The following is a 27,500-nucleotide window of genomic DNA, read 5'->3' on the forward strand; positions in this document are numbered from 1 at the left end:
GTTGCGGTGAAATCAACGTAGGGTTTTATTTCTAAGGTGCGGGGAAAAGGGAGAGGCGAAAGGCAACTCAAATCTTCACCGGGTTGGCGGTTGGCGCTACGGCGCTCCGCCGGGTTCTTCTTGTCGTCAGAGAGAGAGAGAGAGAGACAGGCCAAAGTTAGTCGGATATCGGGTCCCTTTCACTGACCTCTTCCTCCGGTCGGTTGGGGGGTTCCTCTCCGTCTTCCAGGCTTTCTCTCCCGTTTGGCTTATGAGACTGGCTTAGCGGGTGTCTGGTCTCGACTCGTTCCTCCAGCCAGTCTGTCTTCAGCTTGTCCTGGGGAGTTTAAAAGGCCTCAGGATCGCCGAGCTGACTCAGCGCACCTGTGAGCGGTGAGCTGAGTCATCTGATTGGTGGCGGAGTCTCCAGGACATAGAACTGGGATAGTACCTCCCATCCAGCACGACACCCCATGGCTGCCTTTGCCTCCCCCTTGTGGCCACCAGGTGTCTCTGTGGGGCACTGCTCACCGGCTGGGCCATCACAACACACAGACACACACACACACACACTCACACACACACTCACTCACACAGACACACACAGACACACACACACACATGCCCAGAGGCGTCAATGTTTAGTGAGTCAAGTGACAACGTGTGTGTGTGTGTGTGTGTGTGTGCCCCTGAGACAGGGAGAGAGAGAGGGAGACACACACACACACACTCACACATACGCACACTCACACAGACAGACACACACTCACACAGACACTCACACATACACACACATGCCCAGAGGCGTCAATGTTTAGTGAGTCAAGTGACAACGTGTGTGTGTGTGTGTGTGTGTGTGTGTGTGTGTGTCGGTGGGTGCTCCTGAGACAGGGAGAGAGAGAGGAAGACACACACACACTCACATACACACAGACACACACACACACTCACACACTCACACAGACATACACAGACACACTCACACAGACACACACACAGGCAGGGAGACGGGGGGGAGGCAGGTTTGGGGGGGAGGGTTGAACAGGGAGGGAGGGAGGTTCTGCTGAGGTCAGCTAATCTCTCTCTCTCTCTCTCCCTCTCTCTAGTTCGACTAGTCTGGTCTGTCTCTAACCTGGACTGCTCCCCCCTCCCAGGCACGCCTGGCTGTCTTTCTGTAATCTGTCTGTCCTGAACCTGTCTGTCTCTCAGACCTGTCTGTCTCTCCAGGAGTCTGACGTCCTAGACTGTTCCACCCCCCAGGCGGCCGAGGCCATCACGCCTGTCTGTCTCTCTGTCTGTCTGTCTCTAACTTGTCTCTCTCTCTCTAACCTGTCTGTCTGTTTACCTGTGTCTCTCTCTCTAACCTGTCTGTCTCTCCAGGAGTCTGACGTCCTAGACTGTTCCACCCCCCAGGCGGCCGAGGCCATCACGCCTGTCTGTCTCTCTGTCTGTCTGTCTCTAACTTGTCTCTCTCTCTCTAACCTGTCTGTCTGTTTACCTGTGTCTCTCTCTCTGACCTGTCTGTCTCTCCAGGAGTCTGACATCCTGGACTGCTCCACCCCCCATGCGGCCGAGGCCACCATCATGCTTGTCTGTCTGTCTCTCTCTGACCTGTCTGTCTCTCTCTCTCTAACCTGTCTCTCTGTTTACCTGTCTCTCTCTCACCTGTCTTTCTCTAACCTGTCTGTCTCTAACCTGTCTGTCTCTCCAGGAGTCTGACGTCCTGGACTGCTCCACCCCCCAGGCGGCCGAGGCCACCATCACACCGGAGGAGAGGGAGGAGCTGAAGGTGTCTGGTACGCTACGACAAGCTAACGCAGGCTAACGCTACGCTAATGCAGGGTAAGACAGGTTAACGCAGGCTAAGACAGGCTCACGCACGCTAACACACACCACGATAACACATGCTAATAAATGCTAGTGCATGCTAACACCGGCTCACACGCACCACGATAACACACGCTAACCCAGGGCTAACAAACGATACCAGCCCATGATTACACACGACGCGACCACACGTTAACACAGGCTAACAAATGACACCAGCACATGCTAACACAGGCTAACCTAGGCTAACCCACGCTAACGTTGTCGTTGCAGTCAAGCTGTTCCTGTGCGAGTCGGACCAGTCGTCCATCAGGCAGGCTGTCGACAGGGTGAGTCCTGCCTGTTTGTCTGTCTGTCTGCCTGTTTGGCTGTCTGCTTGTCTGTCTGTTTGTTTGGCTGGCTGGCTGGCTGTCTGCCTGTCTGTCTCTCTCTTTACCTGTTTGTCTCTCCCCTCCACAGCCTGTCTCACCCTCGCCCTGTCGACCAGGAGGACAACATCCCCCCCCCCCCACACCCAGACCCTCTCGGACCTCTAACCTGTCTTTCTCTCCCTAACCTGTCTCCCTCCCCCCCAACAGCCTGTCTCACTCTCGCCCTCTCCCAACTCGACTCGGTCATCCTGGCGCCCGCCCCCCCCCCCCGGGGGCCGACCACACCCCCAGACCCTCTCGGACCTGCAGCCGGCATGGGTTTTCTTGGAAACGCTGGTGGCGTCCGGGAAGGTGGTCGCCATCGGGACGTCGGACCTGGACAAGGGCCTCCTGGAGGAGCTGCACAACTGGGCCCAGGTGGGTGTCTGTCTGTCTTTCTCTGGCCTGTCTGTTTGTCCTGGACGGTGTGTGTGTCTGTCTGTCTGTCTCTCTCTCTCTCTCGCTCTATCCCTGACCTGTCTGTCTGTCCTGGACAAGGGCCTCCTGGAGGAGTTGTACGACTGGGACCAGGTGGGTGTCTGTCTGTCTGATCTGTCTGTCTGTCCTGGACAAGGGCCTCCTGGAGGAGCGCTACGACTGGGCCCAGGTGGGTGTCTGTCTCTGTCTCTGAACTGTCTGTCTGTCTGTCCTGTGCTGGGGGTATCTGTCTCTCCCTGACCTGTCTGTCTCTCTCTCCATGTCCAAGGTGAAACCCCACCAGTAACCAGGTCAAACTGAGTGCGTACGCCAACTGTCTGTCTCTCTTTCTCTCTCTCTCTTTCTCTCTGTCCCTGTCCTGTCTCTCTCTCTCTGTCCCAACCAAGCAGTTAACAGTGTCTGTCTGTCTCTCTCTCTCTGTCCCTGACCTGTCTGTCTGTCCCTGACCTGTCTCTCTCTCTCTCTCTCTCTCTCTCTCTCCCCCGTATCCAAGGTGAATACCACCAGTAATCAGGTCAACCTGGCGTCCTGTTGTGTGATGCCCCCCGATCTGATGGCCTGTATGTCTCTCTGTCCCTGACCTGTCTGTCTCTCCCTGACCTGTCTCTCTCTCTTCCGTATCCAAGGTGAAGCCCACCAGTAACCAGGTCAACCTGGCGTCCTGTTCTGTGATGCCCCCCGATCTGATGGCCTGTCTGTCTCTCTGTCCCTGACCTGTCTGTCTCTCTGACCTGTCTCTCTCTCTCCCGTATCCAAGGTGAAGCCCATCAGCAACCAGGTCAACCTGGCGTCCTGTTGTGTGATGCCCCCTGATCTGACGGCGTATGCCAAGCAGGCGGGGGTCCAGCTACTGACCCACAACGACCCCAAAGGTGGGTGTCTGTCTGTGATCTGTCTGTCTGTGATCAATTTGTCTGGGGGTGTCTGTCTGTCTGTCTCTCTTTCTCCCTCTCTGTCCCTGACCTGTCTGTCTCTCTCTGACCTGTCTGTCCCCCCTCTAACCTAACCTCCCTCTTCATCTGAGCTGTCTGTCTCTCTCTGACCTGTCTCTCTCTCTCCCTCCCTCTCTTTCCATGTCTGTCTCTCCCTCTAACCTGTCTCTCTCTCTCTCTCCCTCTCTTTCCATGTCTGTCTCTCCCTCTAACCTGTCTCTCTCTCTCTCTCTCTCCTTCCAGAGCTTATCTCGGCGGCGGGCTTCCAGGAGGCGCTGTCTCTCTCTCTCTGACCCGTCTGTCTATCTGTCTGTCTTTGACATGTCTGTCTCCCCTCTAACCTGTCTCTCTCTCTCTCCCTCCCCCCTCTCCCTCTGAGCTGTCTGTCTGTCTTTGACCTGTCTCTCTCCCCCTAACCTGTCTTTCTCTAACCTGTCTGTCTCTCTGTCGTCTTCCAGAGCTCATCACGTCGGCGGGCTTCCAGGAGGCGCTCCGTGAGAGCGCGGCGTTAGCAACGGCGTCCCACGGCGACCCTGACCGCGACCGCTGTGACGCGGCGTCGGCGTGGCGTGGCGCCTCCGCTGGGTCCTGCGCTACGCCATCATCGTCAAGAGCTGCGGCATCATCAAGGCCAAGGGCTACCCGGTCCACGCCACCCGGGTAGCGTAGCGTAGCATAGCATAGTCTGGTGTAGTCGAGGCTAGCATAGTGTAGTGTAGCCTTAGCATAGCATCGTGTAGCCTTGGTTAGCCTGGTTAGCGTAGCGCGGACGACACCTTGGTTAAGTTGAAAGACTTAGCTACGGTTAGTAGCTAAGTCACATGTATGTAATGTGATGTCATGTATGTAATGCTTATGGAGTTGATGGTGGATTAAATCTGTTCCATCAGTTTTCCAGCGACTGACAGAGAGCAGAAACACGCTGCATGGCGCCATCTGTTGGTCGACTGTCGACAGCACAACACATGAGGCCAATGGAGGAAAGCAGAACCATGTGAGAAGATTTCCTCTTCAGTGGTTGAACCTTTCACACATCTGGCACTCCGGATTGTTTCAGCAGCGTAAAAACAAAATGCATTTTTAAATGTTCCAATGTATTTCTATGGGACTGTTAGGGATAGGAATGTATTTCTATGGGACTGTTAGGGATAGGAATGTATTTCTATGGGACTGTTAGGGTTAGGAATGTATTTCTATGGGACTGTTAGGGTTAGGAATGTATTTCTATGGGACTGTTAGGGATAGGAATGTATTTCTATGGGACTGTTAGGGTTAGGAATGTATTTCTATGGGACTGTTAGGGTTAGGAATGTATTTCTATGGAACTGTTAGGGTTAGGAATGTATTTCTATGGAACTGTTAGGGTTAGGAATGTATTTCTATGGAACTGTTAGGGTTAGGAATGTATTTCTATGGAACTGTTAGGGTTAGGAATGTATTTCTATGGGACTGTTCGGTGCCAACATGTTTGACAACATGGTAAGTTAGTGAGTTTCGTTTCTAGGCACACTAGATCGTATCCAGGGGTAATAGAACATTAGTGTAAAAGAACATTAGTTTAATAGAACAGTGTAATAGAACATTAGTGTAATAGAACATTAGTGTAATAGAACATTAGTGTAAAAGAACATTAGTTTAATAGAACAGTGTAATAGAACGTTAGTGTAATAGAACATTAGTGTAATAGAACAGTGTAATAGAACGTTAGTATAATAGAACATTAGTTTAATAGAACATTAGTATAATAGAACATTAGTGTAATAGAACATTAGTGTAATAGAACATTAGTGTAATAGAACATTAGTGTAATAGAACAGTGTAATAGAACGTTAGTTTAATAGAACATTAGTGTAATAGAACATTAGTATAATAGAACGTTAGTGTAATAGAACGTTAGTATAATAGAACATTAGTGTAATAGAACATTAGTGTAATAGAACGTTAGTGTAATAGAACGTTAGTATAATAGAACATTAGTGTAATAGAACATTAGTGTAATAGAACATTAGTGTAATAGAACGTTAGTATAATAGAACATTAGTGTAATAGAACATTAGTGTAATAGAACATTAGTGTGAACCAAAGGGGACGTTTTCTTTCCAGTGTTAACACTTCCCTTAGCAACGTCATGACAACCCAAATGTGCAGACTGGCCTAGGAGACGCTGAGAAAATCACCAGGACTCCACTGCCCTCTCTGCAGAGCATCTACCACCGCAGAGTCCACAGGAGAGCCGCCTCCATCCTCAAGGACCCCACCCACCCCCAGCACGGACTGTTCACACTTCTACCCTCAGGCCGGAGGTACAGAAGTGTTAAATGCAGGACCACCAGACTGAAGAACTCCTTCTTTCCCACTGCCATCAGGCTCCTAAACAACCCACAGGAGATTAATATAACCTTACTACCTCAAATAACTGAATTTTCCAGTTTGCATAATTGCACTGCTACATTTGCACTGTTTTATTATTATTATTGCTGCTATTTCATTTTATGCCTTAAATGTTGCTGTCTTGTACATTTGTTTAGTATATATTGTATATTCTTTAGTATTGTATATTTTACATTGGTTGGCATTCTGCGGACAGCAAAGCAAGAATTTCGTTGTACAGGGAAACATGTTTTCTACTGTGCATATGATAATAAACACTTTGAATCTTGAATCTTGAATCTTAACCCTGACCCTGACTCTAACCCTAACTCTAACTCTAACTCTAACCCTGACCCTGACCCTGACTCTAACCCTAACTCTAACTCTAACCCTGACCCTGACCCTAACCCTGACCCTGACCCAAACTCTAACCCTAACTCTAACTCTAACCCTGACCCTGAACCTGACCCAAACCCTAATCATAACCCCAACCCTAACCCGAACCCTGGGACGTTCTCTGTCTCCTTGCAGTAATCTAGAGCAGGAGTCCCCAATTACCGGGCCGCGGACCAGTTTCGGCCGTGGATCATTTGGTACTGGGCCCCACAGAAAGAATAAAAACATTTTAATTTGTATTTTATTTCCATTTTATTGACTATCGCAGTCTGCAGGGTGTTTGAAAAATGACCACTTCCATCTGTGCCACTTTTCCACACTTCTCAGTCGCAGTTTTTTTTCCATGCACCGATAAATGAAGCCCACAAGCTAACCCAGCAAAAATGAGTAAAAAACAAACATTGCTGGAGAGATTCTTTGAAAAGGGGGAAAGACTCTATGATGAGACAGCAGAAGACTCCTAGACTGCCAAAAAAAAAGAAAGCTGCATTTAAAAGAAAATACCTAAGAGTCCTACTTAAATTACGGGTTCATCGCAACAGGTGATTGACATGCCCCAAGCCCGCTCTGTATAATATGTGGCGACCGGCTATCCAACGAGGCCATGAAGCCTTCAAAACTGCTTCGCCACGTAGAGACCAAGCACCCTGCATTAAAAGACAAGTCTTTGGTGTTTTTTTTAAAGAAAGAAACGTGAACACGAAGGACAGAAGCAATTATTGAAGGCCACCACATCATCAAATGTGTCTGCACTGAGAGCATCATTCTTAGTGGCTAACCGCATTGCCAAGGCTAAGAAGCCCTTCACTATTGGTGAAGAGTTGATCATGCCTGCCGGTAAGGACACTTCGGGTGTCACTGTCTCCCATCACCCCTAGATGGGACCGTCTCGTTGCAGGGAAACAAGCTCAGTGCTCCCACTGATTCTGTATTATGGTGAGTTGAGTCACTTTTACATTATAAATGTAATAATTAAATGAATAATTAAATTATATAATATGCACTTTATTGTGTTTTGTTATGCGCGTGATTCTTTCCCCCCCGGTCCGTGGAAAAATAGTCTTGCATGAAACTGGTCCGTGGTGCAAAAAAGGTTGAGGACCGCTGCTATAGAGCAGGAGTGCCCAACCAGTCGATCGCGGTCTACTGGTAGACCCCGGCCTGATCCCAAGTCGATCACGAGGGGTGTAGGAAAAAATGAAAAAAAAAAAGTTTTTTTTATGTGTAACTGTAAACTGTTTTGTTTTGTTGTAGTTATGCGTCGTTGGATATGTTTTGTTTTGTGTGTGTGTGTGTGTGTGTGTTATATTTTGTATTAAATGTACACTACAGCCTATCATGAGTCCTTGCCTGCGCACCCTATCAGTCTCTTAAACACGTCCACAAAAAAAAAAAAAGTAGGTCACGTTTAACCTACTGTAGCGCGAGACATGCATGATAGTAAGTTGACAGCTGTCAACAGTAGCTAGCAGCTAGCGATCAGAGCGGTTACGCACTCCTAAACTTTAACATGTCTGAGGGGAAACGAGCCAAGACCTACCATTTTCACCCTGAATGGGAGGAAGATTATTTTTGTGTTTATTCTCATTCAAAGCCTGTTTGTTTGATCTGCAATGCAACGGTGGCGTTGGCAAAGAAAGGGAATCTGGAGCGGCATTTTAAAACGGTACCCGGGAGCTACGAGAGGGATTTCCCTGCAAAAACGCCTTTACGCGCCACAAAAGTGCGGGATTTGAAAGCACAGCTTGCAGCACGGCAGTCAATCTTCACCAAACCGAAGACCCAGGGTAAGGCCGCAACTATTGCTTCCTATCGCGTCAGTCACGTCCTTGCTAAACACAAGAAGCCATTCAAAGACAGCGATATTGTGAAGGAAGCCTTTCTCGAGGCAGCGGATAGCCTTTTTGACGACTTTAAAAATAAAACCGAGATCGTGAAGGCCATTAAAGAAGTGCAACTCTCCCGCAATACGACTACAAGGCGATGTGAGGGAATGGCTGTGGATGTGGAGGAGCAACTGAGGAAGGATATTGACGCGAGTGCTTTTCCCTCCAATTTGACGAGTCGACTGATATGGTGGATGTGGCACAATTGTGTGTTTTCATCAGGATGGTTTTTGAAGACATGAGCGCCAAGGAAGAGCTACTCACCATTTTGTCATTAAAAGGACACACCAGAGGTGAGGATATGTTTAATGCTTTCATGGGATTTGTTAGCGAGACAAAACTGCCGCTCTTCAAGATGATCTCCATCACAACTGATGGGGCGCCTGCTATGATGGGCCGCACCAGTGGGTTCATTGCAAAGAAAGTGAATCTTTCCCAGATATCCTGAATTATCATTGTATAATTCACCAGCAAGCGTTGTGTGGAAAGATTTCAAATATGAAAGAAGTGATGGATATTGCAATGAAGATTGTGTGTTCAGTTCGGGCCAGGAGTCTGCAGAGAAGGCTTTTCCGTGCTCACTTGGAGGAGAATGATGCTGAGCACACACGCCTTGCAACCAGCTCCTACACTCCTGACTACGAGAAGCTAGCCTCCTCCTCCCAGTGTCAGGTCTCCCACTAAGGTAGGAAGTGATTTCCTTTTTTCAAACTCAGAGTGTTACGTTCCCACTCCTACATGTGCGTTTCCTTGTTGTGTTTTGTGTTTCCTTCTGTTTTTCCCTTACCCTGTCACTCTACATTCAGGTGTCCGTCAGCAATTGGCCATTCGTCCCCATCAGTCATCACTGTTCCTGACCAATCAGAGGGCTGTCCGTGTCCTTTAAAAGCTCCGCTGGACTTCCCCTCGGGAGTCAACCCATTTTCACCGTAGTCTTGTGTTTGCTGTCGACTCACTGTTGCCTGGTTGATCGAAACCTCCAACGTACTTGTTTACATCTAGTTTTCTTTTGTTATATTTACGTCATTGTTTACTTATTGTTTTTCTCATAATTTGTCTGTCTGTTAATTGTACACCATAGGGGTAAGGTGAATAGGTAAGAGACCCATGGGTTTACATTTCCAACACGTAGGCTCACCTCTGTTACAATTCACCAGGTTAGGAGTGGGTGCCGCCCCATGTATGTTCTAGTCTAGTGTAGCATAGCACTTTAGCATAGCCCTGATAGTATAGCTTACTATTGTACTAGTTTAGGACATCACTTTTGTTTATGATTTCTTTGCTTTGGCACCGCTCAAAAAAAGTTCCCTTTTCTCCTTGGCGTGTGTCTTGTGTTGTGTTTTCCCTGAGGAAACAAATAACTGTACATAGTTGAATTGTGGTTTGTGGTTGTTTAATTCCTACAATAAGTCTGATGTACTACCTTTTTGTTGCGACTCCTCTACCGCCCCTAGACGTAGACGAGTTTTCATCTGGAGTCGTAACACAGAGATCTACCTGTTTTGTATCTGGTTTATTTTTCTGTTTGGTTCATATTAAGGTCAGTTATGGCTATTGCTCATCATGCAGATTGGCGTGTGTGTGTGTGTGTGTGTGAGAGAGAGAGCGGGTTTGTGCTACAGCACACTATGCAAACTGGCAACTGTGTGAGAGGAATTTGTCTGTGTGTGTGTTTGAGAGAGGGAGGGTTTGTGATGTGATGTCTAGTGGTTGTGTGACAACAAGAAAAAGTGTTGTGAGGTTAGTTACTGCAGGCTGGAAACGATGTGTGTGGGTTTGCGATGTTGACACTGGACTGGTAGATCTCGGGAGGTTGGCGACTTGAAAAGTAGATCTTGGGTCAAAAAAGGTTGGGCACCCCTGCTCTAGAGGAATTGTTAAATGTTGCTTAAATGTCAATAGTGGCAGAGAGTTTTTCATGATCATTATTTCCTTTTTCTTTGAACAGTTGAGATGATCCCATCTAAGGCTGTTAACAAGGACTTCACCATATATCTGACAGAGAGACGTCTCATCCATGGTTTAGGGTTAGACGAGGGGTGGGCAAACTACGGCCCGCGGGCCACATCCGGCCCGTTTGTCTTTTTAATACGGCCCGCCGAAGATTGGTACAGATTTGAGGGTTGAATATTAATTAAATTACTAAACTGCATTCATTTGACCTTGTCCTGTAATGCCTGGCATTCCACCAGGTAGCGCACTAAGGGGCAGTCATACATTGAGTTGATTTTGCGGAGCCCGGGCTATCTGCAACAATGAGTGGGCCAAAGAAAAGAAAAGTCGACAGTGAGTGCAGAGTGTTTAATAAGGAATGGGAAACTAAATACTTTTTCATTTAAGTCCGGTCAAAGGCTGTATGTCTTATTTGCCAAGAAACCGTTGCGGTTTTAAAGGAATACAACATCAGCCGTCACTTTTCCACCAAACATGCTAATTACGCTAACAACCAGTCAACGCAAGAACGGACAGCTACCGCTTTGAGGTTGGCAGCTAGTTTGCAGGCTCAGCAAAACACCTTTATCCGACAAACTGCCATTCAAGAATCAAGCACGAAGGCAAGTTATTTGCTGGCATTCAAATTAGCAAAGACCAGCAAGCCTTTCTCAGAAGGGGAGTTTCTCAAAGAGTGCATGGTAGAGACAGCAGGTACCTTGTGTCCTGAGAGCAAGAACAAATTTGAAAAAATGAGCTTATCACGCAGGACAGTGACTCGCCGTGTTGAGCTAATTGACGAAGACTTAGCTAGCAAGCTAAACAAAAAAGCGGAGTCATTTACATTATATTCCTTGGCACTGGACGAAAGTAATGACATAAAGGACACCGCTCAGCTTGTCATTTTTATCAGAGGGATTAATGACAATTTTGAGATAACGGAGGAGTTTTTGGCCATGGAATCCCTGAGGGGGAAAACGCGGAAAGAGGACTTGTATGACAGCGTGTTGGGGGTCATCAAGAGGCACAAGCTACCTTGGAGTACACTCGCCAACGTTACCACAGATGGATCGCCAAATCTGACTGGAAAAAACGTCGGGCTGCTCAAAAGAATCCAGGAGAGGGTGAAAGAGGACAACCCTGAGCAGGAGGTAATTTTCCTACACTGCATAATCCACCAGGAAGCACTGTGTAAATCCGTATTGCAGCTTGACCACGTAGTGTAGCCAGTTGTAAAACTTGTTAACTTTATTCGAGCGAGGGGACTTCAGCATCGTCAGTTTATTATGTTTCTTGAAGAAACTGACGCTGATCACCAGGACTTGCTTTACCACTCTAATGTCCGCTGGTTAAGTTTGGGGAAAGTATGAGTGAAACGGCGCCACAGGAGTTGCAGTTGGAACTGATTGATCTCCAATGTGACACCGTCTTAAAGGAGAAGTTCAACTCTCTTAAACTGGATGAGTTTTATGCTTCATTAAGCGCAGCCAAATTTCCAAACATCCAAAAGATGGCACAGAGGATGTTGTTTGGCTCTACGTATGTGCGTGAACAGACTTTTAGCGTGATGAACACCAACAAAGCACCCCACAGATCCCAGTTGAGTGATGAACACCTCAGATCTGTTCTGAGAATTGCCACAACAAAACTAACACCAGACTTCGATGCACTGGTCAAAAAGGGTGATCAACAACACTGTTCCCGCTAAAAGTAAATGTAAGTATTAACCCTGTATTTTTTATGTTTATGTTTGATATGTTTATCATTTTTGATATATGTTTTATGTTTGATATGTATGCATCTGGTGCTGGCCCGGCCCGTCTGTCAAATTTTAAAAGTCAATGTGGCCCCTGAGCCACAAAGTTTGCCCACCCCTGGGTTAGACTGTAGCTCCATCCTCTCATTCAGGACAGCCCAGGCCTCCTTCTTTCTCTCCTGCAGTCTAACCATGACCTCCATCCTGGTCTCTCCTGATCTATGTCGTGACTGATGGGGTTACGGTTGGTAGAAGACATGGATTATCAGCTTCTGATGCATGGATTGAGTAGAAGCAACAGTACAACAAATGATTTTCATTAAACCTAACCCCTAACCGTATGTTTATATATATATCTAACCTAACCCTATGTATGTGTGATTTAGTCCAGGACTAGGCTAGTTCATGTGTACTTAGCCTGTGCTAGTAGAAACATGTAGTTAGCCTGTGCTAGTAGAAACATTAATGTGTAGTTAGCATGTGCTAGTAGAAACATGTAGTTAGCCTGTGCTAGTAGAAACATGTAGTTAGCCTGTGCTAGTAGAAACATTAATGTGTAGTTAGCCTGTGCTAGTTAGTAAAGTTCATGTGTAGTTTGCCCATATGCCTGAACTCGTAGAATAGAATAGCTTTTTTTTTCTCAGGTGGAATTACAAACGTCTATCCTTGCTGCAAAGTCCGTTCAACAAGTCATATTGTTGTAAAATAAACCTGTAGTACATTTTGATTAATGGAGATGACAGCAGGAGTTCCCTTTATAAAGCCTTTATTACAGACAACAGAGAGAAGAGAAAATGACTTGAGTTTGAGCTGGTCCACTTGGCCTGCTGGCCGGCCGGGTGCTTCAGGGAACTCAGATACACAACACCACAACACCACCCTAACCTAACCTAACCTTAACCTAACCTTAACCTAACCTAACCCTAACCTTAACACAAACAGGCTTCCACATGTTTGTTAAAGTTACACATATAGTCAGAACGGTCTTTTACTGTTCTGAATTACTGATTAACACACAGTTATCATATATATATATATATATATATATATATATATATATATATATATATATATATATATATATATATATATATATATATCAGACTATTACTCTTAGCAGTAGGTTTTTAAGCATTATCATTAAAACATTCAATCACTTGCCTTTTTACTTAAATCTAAATCTTCATTGTCCGAAGCAAACAATGGAATAGTATTCTCTTCCTGATGATGCCTTTTTACCGGGTGACCTCATTCTTTTGACATCTCAAACTTAATTTAAAATGTTCTTAAACACCAAATATTCTTACTTAGTTCATATTCTTTCAATGCCAAACATTCCTTCATATTTTAGTTTGTATTCTCAGACATTCAATGTGCAAATTCAAGTTTGGATTTAACTTGCCTGCCCCCATGATTGATAGATTAGTGCTTACATTAAACCAGCTACTATTATTATAATAATGTCTTGTCAACCCTCATACCATCATCATAAACTTCACATCATAACAGCAACATTCATTCAATACCAGTTAGCATCCAATCAAAGTCTCCTTCTGCATTTTACTTCCTACTCTTTGAAAGTCAATCCATTTCCTCATCTTCCAATCGATACTCTCAAACTTTCACTGCAAACATGAAGGCCACTGTTGCGTTGCATGTTCATATACATATTTCCCACCCTGATTGATCGACACAAAGAACACAGACACAGAAAAGCATCCCTTCAGAAATCCCAGACACCGATATAAGATTCAGTTAAAGGTAGACTCAGCGATATGACGTCAACGCGGGACGTTGGTTGACTTCAGCGATGTTTCAGATTCATCCGAGCGACGGACGTTTCATTAATGATGGATTCCATTGGTGCACGAGCACGACAGTGGCAGATGGCCATGTGACAAACGGGCTGGCGAGGGAATTGTCTTGCCTTAGGCTTCAACGATCTCTGCCAATATTCACAGGTTACGTCATATCGCTGAGTCTACCTTTAACAACGGATAGAGAGTGTGGTCGGGTAAACACGGTCTTCTAAACACAGTATGGTAAACACAGTCTGTTAAACAGTGTATTAAAGATGAGGCAGTTTACAGACAGGTTTGTCCACTAGATGGAGCAGAGAGCGGATTGGACCACACATCTTCTACCCTATTAGGACGCGGCTCTTGGTCAGGGTCAGGCGAAGGTCAGGGACATCCTGGCTCCAGAACTGCCTCCGGGTCAGAGGTCAAGCGGCTACAGTCCTGGACAGGACACCTTCCAGAATGACAACGTGTCACTTCATTCAACACAAAGGCAACCTGAGGACCGACACACACAACCAGGATTCAGACGGGCATGTGTAACAGAGCTGCAGACTGCTGTATCATATGATGCGGTGAGCTGATGTGTTTAACAGCTATCTAACACACTCTTACCTAATTGATGGCGCTCATCGCCATGGTGATGAAGCTGTGGCTGTGCTGCTGCAGAGATCGCCGTCTCCTTCTATTCTTCACCCCGGAACATGTCTGTGGGAGAGAGACAGTCAGTGAGAGGACACTGTGTCTGTGTGTGTGTGTGTGTGTGTGAGGAGTGATGGCTCCTGGCCTACCGGGGCACAGTTCCCGTTCTTCAGCACACACAGGTGGATGTTGCAGTGCAGGAACACGTCCGAGGATTTGCCAGAGAACTGGAACATTCTGAAGGAGAAGCGGGTGGCGGAGGAGTCGCCGTTGGTCAGAATGTTCACCGTGCTGTCGGCAGGGTTGGCACACCTGGGACATGGACACACAGGACACATGTGTCAGAGCAGCCAATGTGTACCCATCTATGTGTCTGACAGTGTGTGTGTGTGTGTGTGTGTGTGTGTGTGTGTGTCTCACCCTTCCTTGATGATGTCCCAGCGCACAGTAGCATTTGAGGAGCTTTCAGGCGTGGCCCAGCAGGCGTCAGTCACCATGACGATCTTGCTGTCCAATCCGGTGGTGTTTAGGGACAGGTAGAGCTTCTGGTCCAATCGGACGGCTGCTGAGTCGTTGAGGGGCTGGCTGAACTCGGCGTCGTAGAAGGCTGCCATGGTGAGTTTGTAGTTCCATTCTCCAGAGGACAGGTTCTTGCTCACAGAGCTGGTGAGTTTCAACAAATGAACCAACACACACAGTCAACAAACCTCAAACTCTCCAAATACCAACAGTAAAACTATCAGTCCATGGCTCGGAGTGTGGATGAGGATCTGGTTCTCATGGGCAGCGTGTCCAGTTTGACTGCAACGCTATCGCTAACTCTCCTAGTGATAACACTTAGCCTAGCCTCACCCATAACCCTCTGACCAGACGCTATCGCTAACCCTCCTAGTGATAACACTTAGCCTAGCCTCACCCATAACCCTCTGACCAGACGCTATCGCTAACTCTCCTAGTGATAACACTTAGCCTAGCCTCACCCATAACCCTCTGACCAGACGCTATCGCTAACCCTCCTAGTGATAACACGTAGCCTAGCCTCACCCATAACCCTCTGACCAGACGCTATCGCTAACTCTCCTAGTGATAACACTTAGCCTAGCCTCACCCATAACCCTCTGACCAGACGCTATCGCTAACTCTCCTAGTGATAACACGTAGCCTAGCCTCACCCATAACCCTCTGACCAGACGCTATCGCTAACTCTCCTAGTGATAACACTTAGCCTAGCCTCACCCATAACCCTCTGACCAGACGCTATCGCTAACCCTCCTAGTGATAACACGTAGCCTAGCCTCACCCATAACCCTCTGACCAGACGCTATCGCTAACCCTCCTAGTGATAACACTTAGCCTAGCCTCACCCATAACCCTCTGACCAGACGCTATCGCTAACTCTCCTAGTGATAACACTTAGCCTAGCCTCACCCATAACCCTCTGACCAGACGCTATCGCTAACTCTCCTAGTGATAACACTTAGCCTAGCCTCACCCATAACCCTCTGACCAGACGCTATCGCTAACCCTCCTAGTGTGTCGGACGAAGTAGTTTCCTGGTTTGTTTGTTTTTTCAAAGTAACAAGCTGTATTTCCATCAACGGTAGCTTTAGTGACGTTCAACTTCCTGCCTCGTAAAGTTGTTGGTAACTGAGTTAAATGGATGTTCAGAGTCGCTTCCCCAACACTGACGATACCAACCTTGACCTTGTTTTAACGCTGTGAACTCCTCTGGCTGGAAGGTATTCTCTCCCGGTAATGTGCATCACATTACACATGTATTACCACAGTGAAAGGCCTGGGTGACCTCACACACACACACACACACACACACACACACACACACACACACACACACACACACATACACACACCTGTCTTTGACCTTGATGCCCAGGGCCATAGATTGGGAGGTGTCCTTGGTGTAGGCGCAAGAGAAGTCCAGGTTGGTCTCGTCCATGCGGTGGATGGCCATGGAGGAGTTGTAGTTCCTCTGGACGGAGTTCTTGTAGATGATGTGAGTGTTGTTGGACTGTGGAGAGGGGAGAGAGGGGCTTCACTCACTGACCCCCAGCCTGGTTAGAACCCCAGCCTGGCTCGAACCCCAGCCTGGCTAGAACCCCAACCTGGCTAGAACCCCAGCCTGGCTAGAACCCCAGCCTGGCTAGAAGCCCTGGTTAGAACCCCAGCCTGGTTAGAAACCCAGCCTGGCCAGAACCCCTGGTTAGAACCCCAGCCTGGTTAGAACCCCAGCCTTGCTGGGTCATCTATAGATGTTTGATGTGTGTTTTGGTACCGTGAGCAGAGTGCCGCAGCTGTGGTTGTGGTTGTCGAAGCGGTACACCACAACGCCCTTCTCTAACACCCCGATGCAGCTTGGGTCGTTGAGGTGCAGAGTCTTGTAATCAAAGTCTGCCTCAACCAGACGACAGCGTTCCAGAGACAAGCTGGCAGAACTCCCACTGCAGCTTGTTAAAGGATCTTTAAAGAGAGGCGTGCACACACACACACACACACACACACACACACACACACACACACATACACAGAGAGAGGTTAATCAAGAAAACACACACACACATATACACATACAGGTAATCAAGAAAACACACACACACACACACACTGTTCAAACACATTTAGTAGAGTGGTCACACAGGGTTGGGGATCATGCACATACCAAAAGGACCCCTCTCCTTGACAGAGTCCAGGTAACTACGGCGACAGAGGCAGACAGATTCACCGTTCCTCTCCCCACAGAACTCATGGTCAGCACAGTCCATGTCCAGGCAGGGGTCTCTGGATGCTGAGGGAGGGGGAGGAGGAGGAGGGGAGGAGGAGGAGGGGGAGGTGGAGGAGGAGGAGGGGAGGAGGAGGAGGTGGAGGGGAGGGGGGAGGTGGAGGTAAGGAGGGGGAGGAGGAGGTGGAGGGGAGGGGGAAGGAGGAGGTGGAGGGGAGGAGGGGGAGGAGGAGGAGGAGGGGAGAAGGAGGAGGAGGAGGAGGAGAGAGAGAGAGAAGGGTTTGATAAGCAGACAGAGTAACATTAGAAATCACACACCCCCTACCGCACACACACACACACACACACACACCCCATACCACACATACACACACACACCCTACCGCACACACACACACACACACACACACACACACAGGCGACCCAAACAGAATGGATGCATCGAGAGGAAACATTGAGAATGTGACTTACGACAGTTGGCCTGCGTCCTCCACTTGTCCAGCTGTCCGTCTGTCCGTCAGAGAGCAGGCAGGCCATGGCGTAGGCCTCCATGGAGGAGCAGAGGGTGCGGTCCACCGGGCCGTGGCGGCACAGGTCAAACACGCAGGCCTCCACGTACGGCCCTGGGGGGGTGGAGTTATGGCAGGCGGCGAAGGGGCCGCTGCTATCGGCCATGACGCCACACAGCTGGTTGACCTTCTCAGTGCAGTTGGCTCTCATGTCAGTTGTTATGTTGGCAGCACAGCTGTGGAGGAGCAACACACACACACACACACACAGGAGCAACATGGCCCGGGGTTCGAGGATATATCACTTGGAAGTGGGGGTGAGTACATCACTCAGGACTGTGTGTGTGTGTGTGTGTGTGTGTGTGTGTGTGTGTGTGTGTGTGTCCTGGATTGCTACTCCATCATAACCTGACAACATTTACCTTGTTGAACCGTAGTTGCTGTTCTTCCACTTCGCCGGGTCCCCGCTGGAAGCACCGTGCGAACAGACGCCATCCAGCGGACGAACTCCGACCTTCCAAATGGCCAGGGTGTCGCCGTTGTACTCGAGGGTGGTGTTGTACATGCTGAGACGGACGACCACCATCCTGTCACTACTATTGACAGACACGCCAGAGGCCACCTCAACGGTCGTGGACACGTTCACCTTCGTTCCGTTCACCTACAGCCAAGGACCAGGCAGGGAGATATGGTGAATCTGCCCAGTTACACACACACACACACACACACTCTCACTCTCACTCTCACTCTCACACTCACACTCACTCTCACTCTCACTCTCACTCTCACTCTCTCACACACACACACACACAGAGGGCGGTTGGTTCTCACACCTTCAAAGCAAACAATTTGGTGTTAGTTATGAGAACCTCTCTCTTTGCACCTCCCAGACTAAACAATTTAGTGTTTGTTATGGGAACCTTTCTTTCTGTGCTTACTGTATGATCCCATCCCCCCACGGGAACCACACCTTCCAGACTAAACAATGTCTCATATCTTCTCACAGACCCCATATATAAAGCCTTCTTTGTGCCTTGCTCTCATTTTACTCTGTGAACACAATGTACAAGCGACTGAGAAGGCGACTGTCTGTCAGAGAGGCTCTGGACCATATCTTCGATGATGGAGAGGAGATGGAAATTGAACCAGAGATAGAGGAGGACGTTTCCAATTGTTTTTTTACCAGAATCAATTGAGATAACTTTACTGGACATGACAAACTTGGAGGGGAGGCGTGTGTTTGGGGACAAGTGGAGAGAATTGGATCGGGCAGACCTCCAAGCCTACATAGGTCTATTGATTCTGGCAGGAGTATACCGGTCAATAATAATGATAAGAAAAAGAAGAATAAGTATGAGCAATAACAATAGTTAGACTCTCTCTGAACCACTCAATATTTGTTGTGAAACAACACAGCACAAGTCCAAAATGCATGTAGGTGACTAGCAAGCTAGCTAGTTCAAGCTAAAGCTAACAATGCTACCATTGCTACCAACTGACAAAGTGTCATGCCATTATAAAGACACATTTGTTGACTATGTGTCTACTGCTGTAAAATGTAATTAAACATCACATACCCGCTTTCGAAGTCGCTGTCCTCCCAACGGGAGCCCTGCCAAACAGAAAACAAGACCAACAACCTGTCGTAGAAACGTCTGCCCCCAGTCCACGCACTCGCGAAGCAAGGTTCGCGATCATGAAGAGGAAAGCAACAGCGACTTCGAAGAGGGTATGTGACATTTAATTACATTTTACAGTAGACACATATCTCCCAAATTGTGTGTACAATGATTATTTTGCCAGTTAGAAGCAATGATAGCATTGTTAGCTGCTAGGTGGCTAAGTAACCCGTTGACAGTGTCGAAGGGCGTTGCTAAGAGTTACCTTTAGCTTGAACTAGCTAGCTTGCTAGCCAACTCCGTGCATTTTGGCAAGGCATGTACGTTTTGGATTTGTGCGATGCTGTTTTGTATTCTAGCAACACATGCTGAGTGGTTCTATGTCATTATTGTCCTTATGTAGAGAGGGCTGACCGGGTCCAGGTGGAGGCCTTGGCTGTGCTGTTGGTGGACGTTGAGCAGGGTGTGGTCGTGGAGGATGTGCCACTCATCTTTGAGGATGTCCACGATGTGCAGAGTATCTTTGAGGTAGCTACAGTCAATCACACGGCTACTGTATGAACTAGCTACAGTCAATCACACTGCTACTGTATGAACTAGCTACAGTCAATCACACTGCTACTGTATGAACTAGCTACAGTCAATCACACTGCTACTGTATGAACTAGCTACAGTCAATCACACTGCAACTGTATAAACTAGCTACAGTCAATCACAGTGCAACTGTATAAATTAGCTACAGTCAATCACACTGCAACTGTATAAACTAGCTACAGTCAATCACTCTGCTACTGTATGAACTAGCTACAGTCAATCACACTGCTACTGTATGAACTAGCTACAGTCCCAATGCTACTGTATGAACTAGCTACAGTCAATCACACTGCTACTATATGAACTAGCTACAGTCCCAATGCTACTGTATGAACTAGCTACAGTCAATCACACTGCTACTGTATGAACTAGCTACAGTCAATCACACTGCTACTGTATGAACTAGCTACAGTCAATCACACTGCTACTGTATGAACTAGCTACAGTCAATCACACTGCTACTGTATGAACTAGCTACAGTCAATCACACTGCTACTGTATGAACTAGCTACAGTCCCAATGCTACTGTATGAACTAGCTACAGTCAATCACACTGCTACTATATGAACTAGCTACAGTCCCAATGCTACTGTATGAACTAGCTACAGTCAATCACACTGCTACTGTATGAACTAGCTACAGTCAATCACACTGCTACTGTATGAACTAGCTACAGTCCCAATGCTACTGTATGAACTAGCTACAGTCAATCACACTGCTACTATATGAACTAGCTACAGTCCCAATGCTACTGTATGAACTAGCTACAGTCAATCACACTGCTACTGTATGAACTAGCTACAGTCAATCACACTGCTACTGTATGAACTAGCTACAGTCAATCACACTGCTACTGTATGAACTAGCTACAGTCCCAATGCTACTGTATGAACTAGCTACAGTCAATCACACTGCTACTATATGAACTAGCTACAGTCCCAATGCTACTGTATGAACTAGCTACAGTCAATCACACTGCTACTGTATGAACTAGCTACAGTCAATCACACTGCTACTGTATGAACTAGCTACAGTCAATCACACTGCTACTGTATGAACTAGCTACAGTCCCAATGCTACTGTATGAACTAGCTACAGTCAATCACACTGCTACTATATGAACTAGCTACAGTCCCAATGCTACTGTATGAACTAGCTCCAGTCAATCACACTGCTACTGTATGAACTAGCTACAGTCAATCACACTGCTACTGTATGAACTAGCTACAGTCAATCACACTGCTACTGTATGAACTAGCTACAGTCCCAATGCTACTGTATGAACTAGCTACAGTCAATCACACTGCTACTGTATGAACTAGCTACAGTCAATCACACTGCTACTGTATGAACTAGCTACAGTCAATCACACTGCTACTGTATGAACTAGCTACAGTCAATCACACTGCTACTGTATGAACTAGCTACAGTCCCAATGCTACTGTATGAACTAGCTACAGTCAATCACACTGCTACTATATGAACTAGCTACAGTCCCAATGCTACTGTATGAACTAGCTACAGTCAATCACACTGCTACTGTATGAACTAGCTACAGTCAATCACACTGCTACTGTATGAACTAGCTACAGTCAATCACACTGCTACTGCATGAACTAACTACAGTCAATCACACTGCTACTGTATGAACTAGCTACAGTCAATGACACTGCTACTGTATGAACTAGCTACAGTCCCAATGCTACTGTATGAACTAGCTATAGTCAATCACACTTCTACTGTATGAACTAGCTATAGTCAATCACACTTCTACTGTGCCGACTAACATGGGAGGAATGTAAAATGTCAACAACCTCTTAAATCACACCCATCAAAAACAGCATTTGAGGCAGCGTAGCAGGGCTAGATTTTTACAGAAAGAGTACTGGAAAATGACAGAAACCGAAGACAGAAGACATGTTAAGGTTAATCTATTTTAATCTGGTGAAGCCAAAACTCAAACCAAACACTGGAAATCACAATTTGCAGAACTAAAAGCACTCACTAGATGCATACAAACCACCTCAAAAGGAGCTAGAGGTAAAAAGGAGTCCATCAGCAAAGCACCTGCTGGGGGTGTGTCCCAGTCCTTTCATACTGGCCCTGCCAGTGAAGCCCATTGGCTGAAGGTGAGAGTGGATGGATTGATTGGGTTAGAGGGATGTCAATCTAACTATAGGTTCAAGCACACTAAACACACACACAGGTGCATGTGTGTGCATGGGACCTCACACTGCCCAGACCATTGCCCTCCCAAGCCACATCCTACCGGTGTTGAAAGCTGCTGCTGTGTACACATCTACAATGACAGCCTACTATGTACTGGACTCCTATGGTTCTTTGCAATATTGCTTTAAGATCATCTTTGAGATTCAGTTTCAGAAAAACTTTATTGTCACCCACTTGGGAAATTGGTCTTGTTATTATAAAATATATGACACGTTACAGAACAAGAGGGATTGTTGCATTTGATCAGATTCATCTGGATAGGTCTGGAACAAGGTCTGGCTTCATGGGGAATAAAGATCAAAAAACAAGGCACAATTGTCTCTGAATGTTACACATCTCTACCTATGGGATGACATGACTGTAGAGAACTTTCTTCTACCTGGTCAGTGTTGTCTAAACTCAACCAATGGATTTTATATGTTTGACATTCAAGAAAAATGTGTGTAAGTGATACAGGTGTGTAAGTGATAATGAAACTATTCATTAGCATGTGTGTTTGCCATCCTCCATTGCTACAGATCTATCCAGATGAATCTGATCTAATGCAACAATCACCAGGATAGAAACAGTTAGTTAGTTAGTTAACTGTTTCTATCCTGGTGATTGCTGCAGTAGGTCGGATTCATCTGAATAGGTCTTAAACAACAAGATGGCTGACTACCCACAAAGCCATTCCCCAATCGAGGAAATTAAAGTCAGGTGTGTTGGTTATAAATTAAACTGTTATTAAATTAAACTGAATACTTATGTACTTGACATATTTCTGTATTTCAAAATGTTTAAAAAAAGTGTTTCCGCTTTGTCATTATAGGGTATTGTGTGAGGATTGATGGCAAAAACAAATAAACGTAATCAATTTTATCCACCAGGTTAAATTATTTATTTACACATGATTCTATCTTTTCACATGGTCATTTCCAGTCCATTATGGTATATTGTGTATTATTTCTGGTGTACATGCAAACAAGACATGCCTCTCTGACATGTGGAGAGTCAACATGAGGTCACACGGCTCTTTGTTTCACAAACACTTTGTTTATATGGACATCATCATCATCATCATCATCATCATCATCATTGTAGTAAATGAAGGAACTTGACTCCAGAGTTAGTTCAGGCTAGTAGACTAGTGCTGCCTTTATCAGAATGAGAAGGAGGAGGCAGAAGGTGAGAGTTACTGTCATTACTACCAAAACACAGAGGCACTTGGGGGGAAATGAGGTTTGTGAGTTGTGGTTGGTCCATGGGAGAATAGAAGAGGGAAATAAACTATACATGTTAACATAAAGCATGATGGCCGACAGTACCAACTAGAAGAAGACTGAACTGTAAAGGAATGTAACAATCAATATAAAACAACAGAGGCTTGAATGTTACAAGTACAGGAAATGATCAATACAATTACACAGTTAAATGTGTCTCCCCTCATCCTCTCTGACCACACACACACACACACACACACACACACACACACACAAACACACACACAGGAGAAGGAACAACATGTACGTTGGATAGATAGACAGGTGAAGGAATCAATGGAAAGTGAATTACAGAACATGTCCATGTGGTAATCCAGCATCACAACTCAAAAACCCAATCTAACCAACTCTTATATACATACAGACACTCTCTCATGTGTTATTCTCAGAGTTCATCATCAGTCTGATTTGATCATCTAATCATTCATCTGGATTGTCAGATGCATTTCCATCAAAAAAACTATATATATAGATATATATATATATAGTAAAACATAATATGAGCCTTTGGTGTTCAGTGTGATCTCCCTGAGACTAGTTTACACAGGGTCACTGAACAGCCCAATCTCCAAAGATAAAACCCTGGGTAGAGGGGCTCAGTGAATGTGGAGTGGAATGTGTGCAGGAGGGTCCGTGTGTCAGAGGAGACGCTGTAGAAGGACAGAGTGCCGGCCGGCCAGTCCAGATACACTCCTACTCTGTGGGAGCCAGAGGAGGGGACAGGTATGTCAGTCTTCTTATTATTGTGCCAGGCGGAGTAACTGTCATCAGAGCAGATCAGACTCCAGGACTTGTCATTGTATCCCAACAAACAGTCATTACCCACTCCTCTCCTGCTGATTCCTTTATATGTCACTCCTATATCAGCCACTCTCCCACTCCTCTCTACCTCCCAGTAACGGCGCCCAGTCAGACTCTCTCTACACAGCACCTGTGCCCAGTTCTTAAAACTCTCTGGGTGATCAGGATACAGCTGCTCCTCTCTCCCCCGTGTCACCTTTCTGTTCTCCTCAGACAGAGAGAGGCGTCTGTCTGCTGTGTTTGGGTCCAGTGTGAGCTCACAGGCATCTGATTGAGAGGGCAAAAATAATCATCAAATCAATATAAATGAATAACTTACAATACTCACAATGTGATCTTGTTATGGCAACATTATTTTTTTCACAAAATATTAATGATTAATTGAAAATGTTTTAAAAGGGATAAAACTAATTCACATTTGCTAATATTTTAGATTTACATATGAATACAATACTGGTGCTCTGTTTGAACTCTGCTGTACCCTGGTTCTTGAGTAATATCACAGTCCTATTCTCTACAGCGGTGGTGACTTACATTTGATCAGCCCAGGTTTGAGCCTGCACTCTCCACCATGGTCCACACTATATCAACCACAGAAGAACCCACAGAGGTTGGATGACACACTTACAATCATGAGGAAAATAGATACAGTGCAATAATCTCATTGATACGTCCAGCCACATATTCAGCCTTTACCTGAGTGTCTGTAGTTTACAGAGTGGATCTTTCTGTACAGCAGAGAGCAGCGCCAGTCCTGAGTCTCCTGGGTGATTGTAGCTGAGGTCCAGCTCTCTCAGGTGGGAGGGATTAGACCTCAGAGCTGAAGCCAGAGAAACACAGCCTTCCTCTGGGACTCCACAGCCTGACAACCTGGGGAAATAGTGTCACTCCATCTGATATCAAGAATCTGATTATTCCTCTCTAATGTACATGTGCAGCTTTAAATCCTCTTCATTTGGCAGTTGAAAGGCCACATGTGAATGAGTAATATAAATAAATACATGTAGCCAAACGATCACTGTGGTGCAAGAATTCATGAGTGAGACTTATAGTTGCTCTCAACAGGGGAGCAGTTAACCATGGATACATTTGTAGTGACTGTATTTCTACATCTGGTATAATGTATTTGCTAGCTATTGTGTAGTCCCATGAGCTGATCTAAGGCCAGGTGGGTCAAGATTTGAGCAGGGCAACATATTCAGAGAGTGAAGACAGAGCAGACCCCATCCCACCACACACACACACACACACACACACACACACACACACACACACACACACACACACACACACACACACACACACACGCACACGTACACGTACACACACTATAGGAATTGATTGGAAGATAATATCCTTTGTCTGTCTCAATTATTGAGCCTTTCTGTGCAAGTATCATTGATTCCATAGAATGATAATGTAACACACACTTAGGAATGATGTGTCTGACAAAAAGAATAGTCTGAGACCTCACCTCAGTGTCTGTAGTTGACAGTGTGGACTCCCCAGTCCAGCAGAGAGCACCTTCACCCCCCCGTCACCTAGATCATTATTACTGAGGTCCAGCTCTCTCAGGTGGCAGGAGTCTGAGCTGAGAGCTGAGGCTAACGCTTCACAGCATCTCTCTGTGAGGTGACATCCATTCAGCCTGAATGAGGAATAAATACATGAAGCCAAATGATCACTGAGGTGCATTATGAGAATAATTCATGATTCAATCCGATCACAGGCAGGTTTGTAGTCATATTTCTAAGTGTGGTATATTTGCTAGCTATTGGGTTAGTGCAGTATTGTGTCGTCCCATTAGCTGATGTATGGCCAGCTTGGTCAGGATTGAGGAGGGTAAACATATTCAGAGAGTGAAGACAGAGCAGCCCCCCTCCCACCACACACAAACACACACACACACACGACACACACACACACACACACACACACACAGTAATTGATTGAAATATAATGTACATTGTCTGTCTCAATCATTGAGCCTTTCTGTGCAACTAACATTGATTCCATCGAATTAAAATGTAACCGACACTTCGGAATGATGTGTCTGACAAAAAGAATAGTCTGAGACCTCACCTCAGTGTCTGTAGTTGACAGTGTGGACTCCCCAGTCCAGCAGAGAGCAGCTTCACCCCCCCGTCACCTAGATCATTATTACTGAGGTCCAGCTCTCTCAGGTAGCAGGAGTCTGAGCTGAGAGCTGAGGCCAACGCTTCACAGTATCTCTCTGTGAGGTGACATCCATTCAGCCTGAATGAGGAATACAAATAAATACATGCACACAAACCATCACTGTGGTGCAAGAATTCATGAGTGAGAGTTATAGTTGCTCTCAACAGTGGACCAAGGATACATGTATTTGCTAGCTATTGGGTTAGTGCAGTATTATGTGAGCTGATCTAAGGCCAGGTGGGTCAGGAATTGAGGATGGAAACATATTCACTGGGTGCAGACAGAGCAGCCCCCCCTGCCACCACACGCACGCACACACACACACACACACACACACACACACACACACACACACACACACACACACACACACACACACACACACACACACATTATATCAGAATTGATTGGAAGATAATGTACATTGTCTGTCTCAATTATTGACCATTTCTGTGCAAGTATCATTGATTCCATAGAATGATAATGTAACAGACACTTAGGAATGATGTGTCTGACAACAAGAACAGTCTCAGACCTCACCTCAGTGTCTGTAGTTGACAGTGTGGACTCCCCAGTCCAGCAGATCTCACGGTATTGCGTCGATAAAGATGTCTGGAACGCCGGAGCCGATGTCCAAAAGTTGTCGTCGGCTGTACGATATGGACGCTAAACTGTTTTTAGCGAGAATACTTGAAATAAACAAGCAAATAGCCACTAATTCAGCGAGACAGCGGGCTTCGCGATGTATGCGCGACGCCATCTTGGTACACGCCCTCCCTGCGTGATTGGTGGATTTGGTAGCAGGCTAGGTTGAGTCGCTCAGACGCTGCCTTTTGATTGGTCGATTCGCACGTCCGTCTTCTTCGCTACACGTGTTGTCGGTATTGACAAACATTTCAGTGACAGTGACATGCGCACGATGCATTTGCGCCGCCATCTTGGTTTTGATATCCAGTGGAGTATGTTAGACACACATATAACTATATATTATAGAGAGAGGGAGAGAGAGAAGGAGAGGGGGAGAAAAAGAGGGGAGGAGGAGGGAAGAAGGGAGCGTTCTTTTGTCTTTAACTGTGTGTGTGTGTGTGTGTGTTTGTGTGTGTATAGAGCTGGCTCTCGGAGGTGGAAGGAAAGCACGGTTCCCGTGGCAACAGGTGACCCAGCGATGCCCCTCCCCCTCCCCCTGCCCTGCCCCGCCCCTCAC

General features: G+C 46.4%; 1 protein-coding gene across 1 annotated transcript in view; it reads right to left on the minus strand.

Moving 5' to 3' along the window:
• Window positions 1–27,500, minus strand: part of LOC310823739 (uncharacterized protein) — a gene marked incomplete at both ends in the record, with an annotated part of 320,139 nt that overhangs the window by 241,714 nt on the left and 50,925 nt on the right. The window contains 2 exons of the mRNA XM_083696588.1: window positions 25,593–25,766; window positions 26,201–26,374. Of these exons, the coding sequence (XP_083552714.1) occupies window positions 25,593–25,766; window positions 26,201–26,374 (348 nt within the window). The remainder of the gene's footprint in view (window positions 1–25,592; window positions 25,767–26,200; window positions 26,375–27,500) is intronic.

Source organism: Argentina silus, assembly GCF_951799395.1.
Source record: "Argentina silus genome assembly, chromosome: Y".
Classification (NCBI taxonomy): Eukaryota; Metazoa; Chordata; class Actinopteri; order Argentiniformes; family Argentinidae; genus Argentina; species Argentina silus.